General features: G+C 35.8%; 1 protein-coding gene across 1 annotated transcript in view; it reads left to right on the forward strand.

Annotated features, from left to right (window-relative positions):
* Positions 1 to 1,147: 1,147 nt before the first annotated feature.
* The window catches only part of LOC104402893 (peripheral plasma membrane protein CASK), a gene marked incomplete at its 5' end in the record, with an annotated part of 45,539 nt that continues 32,278 nt past the window's right edge, over positions 1,148 to 14,408 (forward strand). Inside the window, 4 exons of the mRNA XM_010010887.1 lie at positions 1,148 to 1,222; positions 2,537 to 2,617; positions 7,892 to 8,080; positions 8,529 to 8,607. Of these exons, the coding sequence (XP_010009189.1) occupies positions 1,148 to 1,222; positions 2,537 to 2,617; positions 7,892 to 8,080; positions 8,529 to 8,607 (424 nt within the window). The remainder of the gene's footprint in view (positions 1,223 to 2,536; positions 2,618 to 7,891; positions 8,081 to 8,528; positions 8,608 to 14,408) is intronic.

The following is a 14,408-nucleotide window of genomic DNA, read 5'->3' on the forward strand; positions in this document are numbered from 1 at the left end:
GTGTACTTATCAACTCATTCTTTACAGTGTTAGGAATGCCAAAGGTGCTAAGAGTCCCTTGTGTATTTTGAATATTTGTTTATGTACACTATTTTGAATTTCAGTCAAATTTTGAGTATTTCCAAAGTTAAGAGACTCCACAACTTCCTTGGGCAATTTGTTGCAGAGTTTCACAACCCTCACTGTGATAAAAAATTCTCTAATATCCTAAAAATAGTTATTTATACCTTTTTTCTGTCTTACATTTCAAAGAAGTCATCTAACATCAATAGGAATAAGTACAGGCATGTTCATCTTCATATCATTTGAAAAGTAAGCCAAAAAATTTTTATTTGAAAATAGTACTTATAGCAATGCCTTTTTGTTCTTAAGTATCATTTATTCCTTTAAAATATACACAGTCCGTTAGGTTTGTGTGAAAGAAAGCCTGTAATATCTACCTCTAATTTGAAACTGAAGACAGATCTTTCTCCTATTATATTTTGCATAGTTGTAGGGTTCTAAAAGTTTTTCAAACCAATTAACCTGGAAGGTTTACAATTTCCTATTTAAATAGTTTGGCATTCTTCTGTCCAATAGGAAATCCTAGTAAAAATAACAGTACTTTTTTTTTGTGAGCACTCCTTGGGAAGTTTTGGATTTCTCTTCTAAGATTTTGGCTTTTGTAGCCTTCTATCTTCAAGAGCATTTTCCCATATTCTGAGGTTTATTTAAATTACCGTTTGGAATGTTTGATGATTTGATTTATTGAGACAAGTGGGATATGCAGATTCATTGGACTTTATAGCAGAATGTATGGCTTACAGCATTTATTTGAGATTCATAGGATCACTTCTAGTAGAAGATTATAGTTTCTGTAAATCTGTGGAAAAAGCATGGGAGGTTTGCAGAATCCCTTAACCTCTTGAACTTTCCCATGTCATCCTATGAACTCTGAATCTATGGCACTGTTTGAATCTGGAAATGTTTAAAAATGAAAAGCCAAAACCCTGAGCTGCTAGATTTTGTATATAAAACATCTGTGGCTCATGCAGTTTAACAGTCGTCTTAATTTTGGTAACATAAGCAGACTATTGTTAGCACTCATCATTACTTTATGTTAAGTAGCATATGATTTCAAAAGTTTGTTTTCCTGTTATTTCAGCTTTATGATAAAATAAACACAAAATCTTCGCCACAAATCAGGAATCCTCCAAGTGATGCTGTACAGAGAGCCAAAGAGGTAATGGCTATAAAATATATTCTTTTACTTTGAAAGTTTCATTGTATTTAAAGTGGAACATTTTTACTTCATTAAGACACTGATACATATTTTGTTGTATAATCTGAATTATTTCTGAATTCTACTGTTGCTTGCTTAAGTTACGTAAACATGCGTAATTGAATTATATCTGTGTTACATACATTACTCAGTTTCATCATTTAACCTTTGCTGCAACAATAGCAGTAGTAAAAGGAATACTCCTGTTGGGTAAATGCGGTATCTTTAATGTTCGGAGTTTTTATCTGCAGAAGTTTCATTTTTATATGATTAAGTCACAAAAAAAAATACATTTCTAGGTATCAGCTCTTTAAATTCAAAAACTAAGTTTGTCATAGACAGTTTTAAGAAGAGCAGACCTAGAAATGCAATGAAGGTGACCAATTTGACCAAAGATACACAATGTTTGTAAGTATACCTGACAGACAGTATTTTATTTATGACAAGTAGTAAAAGCAAAATAGCTGTATTATATATTATCAGTATAAATAAGTGCAGTTCTTAAGGGTAGTGTCATAGGGTTTATAGTTCTATTAAAACAGAATGAACAGGAAGACTTTAAAACAATGTGTAGTAACTGAAGTCACACTGATTGATAGACACCCAGAAATCCTATTCTGCAAAATTTTCTGGCAGTTAATCCTGGAAGGTGCTTCCAGAAGCAAAATACTCTGCTTTTGTTTTCCAAGTAGTTGCACGTGAAAGTAAAGATGTATCAGGTTGCAGGCAAATGGGTTAAAGCTTATTTACTTCCTCTTCCTTCCCCCAGCAATAAGCTGAATTATGGCTCTGATTTTATAAAATCTGGAGCTTGGAGGTGGGATAGCAGATGGACTACCTACACTTGATGTCTTTTAGCAATTTAATTTGTGGAGAGAAGGTTTTATGAGTCTTTTTAATTCTGCTTTTAAACAGATTATTTTAATAAATTGAGAACCATGTGTGAAAGTAGCAATTGGTGGTGGTGATGTGTGTCTCCTATTAGCGCTTCATTGCTGTTTCCATGTATTTAGCAGTTGGAGGAATACTGTCAATTGAATAAAGAGCGACTGTTTCTTTCAAATTTCTGCTTTAATCTCTCTCAGAAAGAAAATTGAAATGAGGTATTTTATTCTCTTGGGAGGAGCACATTCTCCTAAGTGCTCTCCTGTCAAAAATATTCTTTTGTATATTCTTACAGATATTCTGACTGATCAGTGAGGGTTTTCATTTGTTTGACTAATAGCTTTATTTAAAAGAAAGTTATTATGGGCATTTCTCCTGCTTATTTTGCAGGTATTGGAAGAAATTTCATGTTACCCAGAGAACAATGATGCAAAAGAGCTAAAGCGTATTTTAACACAACCTCATTTCATGGTAAGCAAATGCTATTCTTCTTGGGTTTATTTTTTTTTTAATATTCTTTACATTAGAAAACCTAAGTTCGGTAAGTTCTCCCTAAAATCTGAAAGTGATGAAACTGCATATAATACAATATACCTATTCATAAATGTTTCTGCTGGTCTGGCAAAATAGTTGCTGTTACTACTACTATTGGTCCTCATTACTGTGCTGAAAACTGTCAGCAGTTTGGAATAATCTAATTATGGAACAATTTCACTGTCATTGGGAGAGCTGTGTTGCACTTAGAAAGAAGAGCAAATCCTCTTGGTTGTCCACAGGCAGAGCTGGGATCCTTATTTTTCTTTTTTCTAAGGTCTTGTTAGGATAAAAGTGCATGAATTCATTGCAAAATAAGTATTTATTCAGCATTATTTTACTATAAATCAATAGCTTCTACGAGCTAGTTACATATCAATTCCTACTCTGTCTGTTTCACAAACCTGAGTTATGGGCAGTAATTGTCCTAAGTTCTGGGATGTGACTGCTTAATAACTTGGTTCAAGTTAGTGAAGTCCAGTCTTTTCAAACTACTTAAAGAATTTCTCCTGTTTGTGGTGTGGATGAAGTTCATAAATTCGGAAATAAAAGTGTTTGCTTAAATCTGCTTTACACTATTGTCAGTTTAAAATCATGAATCTGACTTTCCCTTACACAAGGATTATATGCAGGGAGCTTTGTGGAATTTGCTCACCTGAAAGCTGAATTACAGTAAGTCTGAAGGATAAACCTGATTTCCAGGAAAGAATGAGCTGAAACCAACCTCATATTCAGATACAAGATTAAATCTGGATACCTGCATGTCCCAGCATGTTCTTTTGATGGCCACTGTCACCTTGGGTGCATTTGTTTTAGTACTTAAAATTAGATTATGAGTGTGTTTTGAAGTGAATCTCCTGGTTGTCGCCTTACAATGCTTTGTCTTGTATCATGTAAAGGAGGCCTCAGAGCATGCAAACTAGACTCTTTTCAGATAAAATAAAATTCAAAGATGTATGCCAGAAGCCAGTGTAATCCAGTTTCTGATGGGCATTCAGTCCACAGGGCAAGATAGAAGCTGGTCAGAAGTAATCACTCCTGCAACATGTCCTGTGTGTGCATCACATCCCAGCTAACCCAGTTGCTTTACTTGCCGATTCATTCCTATTTCGTTACACTAATTGCTAATGCAGACATTGGCTTCTGATGTTGTACTTAGCAACACAGATATGTTATTGCCTGGATTTGATACCTATCCTGAAGTCTGTAACAAATCTGGTTGAACATTTTACAGGAATACTTGTTTGAAATAGAACATAAAACAAGGTGGAATCGTACTTAGCTGTATTGTAAGAAATACTTAGGAAAAAACAAACGGGGAAGTTAAAAACCCAAGAATAATACTCTCTGATATTCTCACTTTCATTTGATTTACCTTTTTTTTTTTTTTTTTTGCATAATTACCACACAGTTTTGATAAAACATTAGGCACTGTGGAGAGAGAACGTTTTTTAAGTATTAATTATTTTCAGAGTAGGTATCAATAAAAATGATTGTGGCATATAAAATATTCATGTATCAAATCAAGCAATAGGAAAAGTGAGCTGGAAATCATCTTTTATAGGTATCTCTGTTTCCAACTGATATCTTCCTAAATATAAAACCATCTATCAGAATTCTTTTGCTGCAATTTTATAAAAAGTTAGGGTGGCTTTTTTTTTATATGGAATAAGCTGCAAATCCATAATAAGTATTTTTGATGAGGAATAATTTCAGTAAATTAGTCTGTGGCATCCCAAGCTAAACTGCTAGTTGATGTAGTCACATCCCCTCTCCACGTGTTTCATCCACACCCTTGCACTACACTTTGCTACTGCACTGTGCCAAACTAGTAGAAAACTGCCCCAACAAAACAATGATCTATTTAGCAAAAAGATTTAGGGACAGTTGGAGCGCTGCCAGAGCCAGAATAAGCAAGGGAGCAAACACAAAGTCCAGGTTAAGGAGGAATGGCACAAGCATGTGAAGTAGCCTTTAAATCAGCATTTGTGGCTATGGAACCATACTTTTAAGGTGCAGACACCAAAGACCAAAGAGTCTCCAGATGTCAGAGGCAATCCTCTCCCAGCATTCCAGTCCTGCTTCTGGATACACCTCTTACAAGGTTGCAGACCCTACAAAGTTATTATTCTGTATCATGCCAAACTTTCCTTCAGAGCCAAAGCCTTTAAAATAGATACCATTAGGAAAGGAAATAATTTTATAAAACAATATTGTCAGCCTACACTCAATGTGTTTACCAAGCATTGTACAGAGCAATACTCTGGTTAGTAAGTTGCTAACCAGAGACTGAAGCATGGAGACCGAAGCAATAAGGTGAGTGAGAAGGATTATGTGTATTATCACCTGTATGATAACATAGTTTTACTATTATTTATATTATTATCTAATGTGTAGATCTAATCAGAAGACAACGGAGTATAGTCTGAATCATTTACTTAAAGTGTTCGTGGTTTAGACTCTGTATAGGCCTTTACAGAACCAAAGCAAATAAAGCATTTTTAAGTACTCTTACGGGCACTGAGATCTTCAAGTTCAAAGTTTCCTGTTTTAGCTTTGTTTTATCCTTGGGTGCCTTATGGGTACAGGAGTGAATTATTAACTTAGTCTGTACATGCTTAACATTTCAATTTAAACAAACGTATGTAAATTTTGCATAGAGATCTTCCAGCAGATAATTAATTTAAGAATTCTTTAAAAGATTATCAAGTACTTCATTTGTGGTGTTCAAGGAGCTTTTATTCCATTACACAACTTTGAGTCGTTTTTCCAACGTGCCAGGTTTATTTGCAAATGGTTCTATTATGTGTGTTTAGTATGTGGCAGCAATTGAAATGTTTGCTGTACTGGGAGAATTTTACTTAGTTACATATTGAAGTTTTAGCCATCGTCATGTGCCTTCCTATGCTGTTCTTTACAGATAATGATCCTGCAATATAGTGGAAAGCAGTTGTTCTCCCTAGACTTAATTTTCAGTGGGATTATGATGTTTTGCGAAGGAAAAGGAGACAGGAAAAAAAATCTAAGTTATCAAACTTAACAGAAATGCATGAAAATTAGTACCTTTAAGTCCAATAGCAGTCTTTATATTAAAGGTTTTAAATATTTAAATTGAGCTTGCTGTATTTTAATATCTGGTGTTTCTGAATTTGTGTTAATTTTTGTTAACACATTCAGAAATAATCTAGTATAGTTATGAACCTTTAAAAATCTTCAAACTACCATATTTTAACCTCTTGCAAAGTGTATATTATTGCTAAAAATATAGTATAAGCAAGGCAATTATGTGATGTGAAACAAAGGTAAGGCCCTGAATTACATAAAAAACATAATGTTGAAGCATTGAGAGTATAACAGATACAGGCAGGTGGATGAAGTTGAGTAGCTTTGAGTCAATTGAGCTGAAGGAAGCCTAGAAGATTATCCTACTCTCTTAAAGAGTGCTTGTGTGCAAAGCCAAGACCACACTCACTCCTAGAACGGATGTTTCTTGTGATGGCCAGAGCTAAGGCATGTTTGCACACAGCCGCTCTTGTCTTATCTGGGACAACTGCGAACAGTTTTCAGGTGCTAGAATGAGAAATAAGATAAATGTTTAGACCTATGTAGGAGTATTCACACATAAGTTTACACCTAACTAAAAAAAATCAAATTAAGAATTTATTTAATTAAAGTGTTGTAACTTACATGTATGGTCCAGATTTCTAATACAAAATGTTGCTTTAGTAGTACAGACTAATGCAGAGGAATTGTTGCAAATTTGAGCTTAGCGGTTGACAAAATAAGGTGAAAACAGAAAATGCAGCTACAGGTTAGTATTTAACTAAAAACAGTATCTGTGTGGGTGGGCTTGACATTAGAAAAACACTAGAAAAACAGGAAGGAATGTGGGCAGAGCCTTGCTAATTTAGGGAATTCCATTCCCTCATTATAATGCTGAATTCCAAACTATAGTTTGAAACTGATTTGAGGAAAAGGAACTTACACTGTTTATGAAATTACCATTTATAACTTTAGGATTCCTACCTTGGGGACAAATTCAGAATTATGTAGAGGACATGAAACTCCCATTTCTGCCTTGGATTCTAGTTTAGAAATACATCTTTTATCACTTTTTTCCAGTTTAAGTTCTACTTCAACATTTTAATTGAAGACTAAGATGTTGCAGAGTCAGATTTCTTTACCAAAATAAATTCTGTATGTCAATCTAAAGCCTTGCAAGATTGATGGGGTTTGTAAGTTAAGAGTTATGGCATTTAAATGAAAATTAACAAGATGTTAATTATAATATACATGGTTCTAACTGCAGTGGTGGCTAACTCTAGTGTTGTGGAGATACTGCAGGAACGAGGCTTGATTTACCAATCCTTATCTGAGAAACATAACAATTTGGGTATAAAAGCAGGATCTATGTCTGGTTGTTGATGCGATAGTATAGGAGTAGAACTAGCATGTTCACGCATAAATCATATTTAGATTTTGGACAGAAGCAAGTTTGCTATAATAGTAAGAATTGAATGCAGATGTGAAATGACATTTAATCAATTATATGCTGTACCATTCTCTACATTAAGAAACAGAATAAACCCAACAAAGTAGTATTTGAGCAGTTTATTGGTTTAGATGGTAATTTTTATCAGGCATTCTGAAGACAGTGTTGTTGTTCTGGGCCTGTGCTCTAGAGGAAGGGGAGAATATGGAAGTGATTATGCTGGTAAACAACAAAAAAACAGTATCTCATTCTTTCAGACAAAACTGATGCACAGTCTGTCTTAATGATAATAAAATACCACGGGATCTGAATAGCTTTCCATCTTACTAGGGTAATTACTATAGAATAGTTTGCTCAGAAAGGTAGCTTCCTAGTTCTGTGTCTAGGCACATAAATAAAAATATCTCAATTCTGACACCTTGCAGGTGCCAAGAAGATGGGGGAAAGGGAAGCAGCATCATTCTTATTGAGGCATCTACAGTAGAAAATCAGGTTTGCTCATGCAGATTTTAAAGGCTATGGGGTGTGTGTATACATTTGCAGTCTGCTGAAGTTTATCTTAAACCCCTTTAAGGGAAAAGTTCCTATATAGACAGTGAGGCACAAATATCTTGAATTACTTTTAATTTCTGAAAAGCTTCAAGAATACGTACAAAAAATGAGTGGGTGACATCAGAGATAATGGAAGTCTGATATTTTGTTGCTGTAATCTCCTCTAGGCCTTACTTCAAACTCATGATGTAGTGGCACATGAAGTTTACAGTGATGAAGCGCTAAGAGTTACACCTCCTCCCACTTCTCCATACCTAAACGGGGATTCTCCAGAAAGCGCCAACGGTGATATGGATATGGAGAATGTAACACGAGTTCGACTGGTACAGTTCCAGAAGAACACAGATGAACCAATGGTATGGAGGGCACCTCAGTATTATTCTTGACTCTGTTATGGTAAACACCAGTATTATGACGATTTTAATGACATTTTCTGCACTTTGAAGTCAGGTTGCCAGTATAACTGGAATAGTTCAGCAGCCATTGTAGATACTTATTCTCCTGTGTATATAATTAACTTAAAATGCTATGTATACATTCATATTACTGCTGGTTTTATTTAAAAACAACCTTGTAGTACTTATAGCAGATTAGGCTTTTAACCAAACTGGGCACTTTGCACTGTAATACAAAATTGCATGTTTAACAAACCAGAACCTTACATGCTTGTGCATTAAAGTATTGCATCTTCATTTATAGTACTTGTTTTCATTGCTCATATTTAAGTGAGTGGTGAAGTTTTTACTAGAACCTTAAAATTTATACCCTGCCTTCAAGCTTTTTTCTTTTTATTCTTCTTTCTAGGGAATCACTTTAAAAATGAATGAGCTGAACCATTGCATTGTGGCAAGGATTATGCATGGAGGAATGATTCACCGGCAAGGTAATCACTTGTCATGATTAGCTTTGTCTTCAAACACAGTTATTTAAATAATTTTTTCACAAACTGTGTAATGGCTGTACTCCCCATTTTGATTGCTGCTATTCCATAGTTGTGTACCTCTTTATCTGGATGGAGCCCAGATGACTGCCTTTGTTAATTTCCAGTCTGACAGCATTTTGAGATGAGGGCCTGCTATGTTTCATGTAGGCCCTAATTAGGGCAATGGAAGTATAGCACAGCAAGAGATTAAAATGCCAGTAATTTCTGGATCTATACTTATTTAATGCTCTGTTTAAAAAAAAAATAAAAAATCCCTTGACTACTTACAGTACTTTTCCTTGTAAAAGTTAAAGAGCTTTGTTCAACAACAACAAAAAAAATAATTCTCCATGTATTTTCACACAGTTCTTGAGGATCCTTTTACTTTTGATGCTGAGGCTCATAAAAATGATTTTTTGAAATAAAAACATTTCTTGTGCCTGGAACTTGAATCTTTATTTTTAGTTTTCACTACTATAGCAAACACTACAAATACATCTTTTCTTATCTCCAGTCTACTCCTTTTTCCATTTCGTAAGTCCAGATCAGATGTCAAAAAATAGCTGGGCTTTGTCCTACTTTAAACAGATAAACTTCCCACTAGGTTGTTAGCTGCAAGGTTGGATTGCACCCTTAGAAGTGTTACTTTGGTTTTTCCAGTTTGACGTCTTTAATAAACACAAAAATTTTCAACATTTGTCAGACCAAGGTTCCTTCTAGCCTACTGTTCTATTTCAAAGGAAGCTAGGAACAGGTAATTAGGGAGACAAAACATAAAACAGGGAAAGGGTACACCAATCCTTTCCCTGATATATTCACTTAGTTTCCTTGATATGATCAAACCTGTCAATAAGCAGGAAAGATAAAACTTTTTGTACAAGCAAAAATGCCATTCATATAGACTTCTATATTCCCTTAGAGAACCCTCTGAACTGAAATTTATTTGGCTTCTAAAAGTGAATTTTACAAGGAGATTGCCCTAAGATTCACAGGAAGAAGGTTTTCTTCCAACTGTACTTAGGTAGTGCTGATCTCTGCAGAGAATTTTTTCATAAGACTGTTCTATAATATGGGTGTAATAAAATTTCTAAAACCTGTTAAAAGTGGTTAAAAAGTCCAACCATGCCCATTAACACTGATATTTTCTTTTTAATTATATAGTGTCTTTTATTTCTAAAGATTTGGGAATCTTAACCTATTTTATATGTGCTTCATCTAAGGTAGCTCTTCTGCATGTTTCTAATTTTGTTGGTGCTCTAGATGCCTTCATTCACTGCTTCATTCAACATACCTATGTTTAGAATATTTTTACTTAATAGAACAATGTAAATGTAAGTTGACGGTGATCTTGAGCACAACATGTCTTTGAATCCTATTGACAGGGTCTGTGGCTTTTATTTGCAGGGGAGTGGGGGTATGTTGCTGTTTCTCCTGTCTTCTCTTGCAGTGTGGAAAACTGCCAGAGAATAACACCAATGACTACATAACAGGTCTTCTGGGAGGGTTACTGGAACTGTATAATTTCAGGTCTAGCAATATTAAGTACAAACTGCACAATTCCCAGTCACGAAAATGTAGCTGCTGTGATGTCTGCCTCCTATCTCTATGCCAGATCTATCCAGTCCTGCTAGTTGTCCCTATTCAAAAGGTTGAAGTGGGAAGATAGGCTTGTAAAGATGCTATCTGCTTGCACCTACCAGAGGATTAAGCTCAATGAAAATGAAACACCAGTTTCAGCCATTAAAAATTGTCTTTTTGTTGACCTGTCTGTTTTTTTAGGATAAGTACATGAATTGTACCTTAGATTTCAGGCTTTTAATTATGTCTTGGCCTTCACTTTTGTGTCTGTGCCTTAATTTAGCTTAGTAGTCAATTCAATTTTTACCTGTGGATTCTGTTTAGACTACCCATACTGTAAATACTATTTTCAGGGGATCTGCATATAGCCTGAGTTCTCAGTAGCTCTCATTACCTTAACCCATGGGTGGTTTTTGCTGATGACTGGTTTTGGGGCATACGTGCTTAAATGTGAAATCATTCTTAAGATGCATTTAAGAAGAGGTCCCAATATGGCATTTTAAAAGTTTTCCAAATAGGAGAGAGGATTCACTCGCTGCCCATTTATCCTCATCAAAAAAACAGCAGTTTTACATTGTCTATGCTACATTCTCAGGGTGACTTAATGTAAATCTTACACTGATTTTTAAAACACTGATACCACTGGTAAGGTTTCTTCAGGTCTAACAAAACCTGTGTGAGGACTTGGTGAAAATATAATTATATGTTCACAGCCTTTCACTTTTCAGCTACAGAATTTCCTTTTGGCTACAAAACATGTTTCTGAATAGTGTCTCCAAGAATTTATTCAGTGCTCTTCCTAATAGGGTAGGATTTCTCCTACTTCTATGCAGATCAACAGCACACACTTCCTAAAACTGTCTTCAGTCTGGCTTGCAAAGACAAAGGAAATAATTTGTTCCAGAAATACATCCATTCTTTATTGTTACAAATGTATTATACATCAATAAGTCATGAATAGTTTAAGTTCTAAAGAAACGCTGCACTGTCAATAGAAAAGGAACCAAAAGCAACCAAAATTAGATGGCTAAGCAAAGGTACCATGAGAGCTACAAATGGTTCAGAACACTCATTATCAAAAGATGTCAAGAATACTCTTTTCCAACAAGAATATTTAGAAAGAGTAAAAAGTTTCTACAGAAAAATAATAGCCTCTTCCCTCAGATTGAAAATGTCTTTTTATGGTTCACTAGTGCATTCACTCCCCAAAACAGAATGACCATCTACTATTTAATATCCATTCTTTATTCCCAATTTTTATGTATACTTCTCTATTCCAGGCATGAACAGAACAATGTTCACTTCTGTCAGAGTAACGGAAATGGGAAATGCTCCAGAAGAGGGGATTTCATTTAAGTGCACTGTTGAAATAATTTGATACAGGGATATTACTGACTCTGATTCTCATTCTGATATTTAATCCTATCAGATACATATTTTGAATAATGCTAAAGAATCTTAGTATTATTCCAGGGCAGTATTATTCAGTATTATTGTTTAATAACAATTACACTCAATTCAAACACAATTTAATTTTGGCATGATACAGTCAACGGAAAGCCCGATTTATTTAGATTCTAATTTTTTTTTTAAAGAATTGGGTATTTAATGGCTTCCTGAGAAAGTGTGAAAAAAATGAACTTTCAAAGTGTTTCACTAGAGATTTGGTCATTAGTATTCTAGATGTGAACTAGATTAATTTGAAATTCAGATGCAGGACTGTTGCATTCACATTCAGCAAACTATTAATTGTAATAAAAATTATGATGAGTCCTTTTTAAAATTTCACAATTAGCAGATCAGTCCCTAAAGAATTGTTTGGAGCATTTAATGTGGCTGAAGGACTTAACTCTTGAGAGAGTGTATGAAAAGTTTTTGTGCACTTCGGTCTCTTTCCTGTGGCACTGCCAAGTGAGCTTCTGTTTTGCAGAAGAGAATCCAAAGGAAATCATAGCAGCAGAGGTTTTCAGGATTCTTCTCCTTGGTTCAGGCTGTGCTTGTGTTTAGCAGGCACACAGTTCAGTTTTCATATATTTGTCCAGCTGAAAATTTTACTTGCATGGTATTCTATGGAAAAACTGATTGGTGTGGTTCAGGAAAGAATTTTAAGGATTTTTCAGAATTCTAATTGATTGACTTTTTTCAGGTAATTTACCATATATATAGTTTAGTTTATGAAATGTTTAACAGTTGCTAGTTTTCCAAGTAAGATTAATTATGCTAGGTACAGTAATTGTATTAGGTACAGTGTTTAGAAAAGGGTACTTGGACAAATTATTTAAATCATGCAGTGGAAAGAAATATATGTGAAGTAAATGGTCTTGTCATGTTTGGGGAAGAGTGGCTGGAAAGCTCCCTTGTGCAAAAAGACCTGGGGTGCTGATTGACAGTCACTGAACATGAGCCAGCTTGTGCCCAGGCAGCCAAGGCGGCCAACAGCATCCTGGTCTGTATCAGAAATAGCGTAGTCAGCAGGGCCAGGGAAGTGATCATCCCCCTGTACTTGGCACTTGTAAGGCCGCACCTCAAATACGGTGTTCAATTCTGGACCCCTCACTGCAAGAGAGATACTGAGTTGCTGGAGCGGGTCCAGAGAAAAGCAACAAAGCTGGTGAAGGGCCTGGAGCACAAGTCTGATAAGGAGCAGCTGAGGGGCCTGGGGTTGTTTAGCCTGGAGGAGAGAAGGCTCAGGGGGAACCTTATGACTCTACAACTACACAAATGGAGGATGGAGCAAGGAAGTGGCTGGTCTCTTTTCCCAAGTAATAAGTGATAGGACAAGAGGTAGCGGTCTCAAGCTGCGCCAGGGGAGGTTTAGATTGGATCTTAGAAAAAACTTCACTTAAAGGGAAGTGGTGGAATCACCGTCGCTGGAAGTGTTCAGAAACTGTGTAGATGAGGCCCATAGTAACTTGGTTTAGTGGTGGACTAGGCAGTACTGGGGTAAAGGTTGGACGTGATGATCTTAAAGGTCTTTTTCAACCTAGTTGGTTCTATGATTCATTATATACAAAAAAAACATCTTCTTGCTAATAATAAACCATGGAATTTTTTTTTTTAGTTGCTGGAGCGGGTCCAGAGAAAAGCAACAAAGCTGGTGAAGGGCCTGGAGCACAAGTCTGATAAGGAGCAGCTGAGGGGCCTGGGGTTGTTTAGCCTGGAGGAGAGAAGGCTCAGGGGGAACCTTATGACTCTACAACTACACAAATGGAGGATGGAGCAAGGAAGTGGCTGGTCTCTTTTCCCAAGTAATAAGTGATAGGACAAGAGGTAGCGGTCTCAAGCTGCGCCAGGGGAGGTTTAGATTGGATCTTAGAAAAAACTTCACTTAAAGGGAAGTGGTGGAATCACCGTCGCTGGAAGTGTTCAGAAACTGTGTAGATGAGGCCCATAGTAACTTGGTTTAGTGGTGGACTAGGCAGTACTGGGGTAAAGGTTGGACGTGATGATCTTAAAGGTCTTTTTCAACCTAGTTGGTTCTATGATTCATTATATACAAAAAAAACATCTTCTTGCTAATAATAAACCATGGAATTTTTTTTTTTTGAGAACTGATAGAGAATTGAATTAGGTGGGCTTGAGCTACTCAAGTCAGAATGGCTAATCCAAAAAGAACCTCCTAGATTGCTTCTAATCCTAAGGGTAATAAATTCACTCACTGCCTTCTCCTTGTTTAGCTTTTGTAGTGTCTTAGAGACATGTTGTAGCATGCCATTCCCATCCCAGCTTCAACAGGTCAGTTTATGACTTGCCTAAGATAAGTAGATATTTGTTTCGTTATCTGACATTGTAGGTAGTCACAGCAATCACTTACATTCAAGCTGAAGTTAAGTGTACATACAGAAAATGCATACTGTAACTATGGTAAATCAAAATCAGAGGTAGATATGGTAAATCAAAATCAGCAGTCTGACAGATAATATTAAGACTGTGTCCAGAAACCAAACTGCATTAAATAGTCATCTGATAAAATACTGTTTGAATATCTCTGTTGAACTTTTCCAGCTGACTAGTTGCAGGTGACTTTCTTTTCAATGTGAGGGGTTTTGTAGTGTCCTTGTATATGGGACTTACACCTTTCACATGTACTTTATAGGGTGCCTGTGCATCTCATGCTGGTGTAGTTGACTGCACTCTGAAAGACAGATTTGTAATAGCTACCAAAGTCCTTATTTTAATGTTGT

This window comes from Nestor notabilis, unplaced genomic scaffold (assembly GCF_000696875.1).
Source record: "Nestor notabilis isolate BGI_N333 unplaced genomic scaffold, ASM69687v1 scaffold8700, whole genome shotgun sequence".
NCBI classification, from domain to species: domain Eukaryota; kingdom Metazoa; phylum Chordata; class Aves; order Psittaciformes; family Psittacidae; genus Nestor; species Nestor notabilis.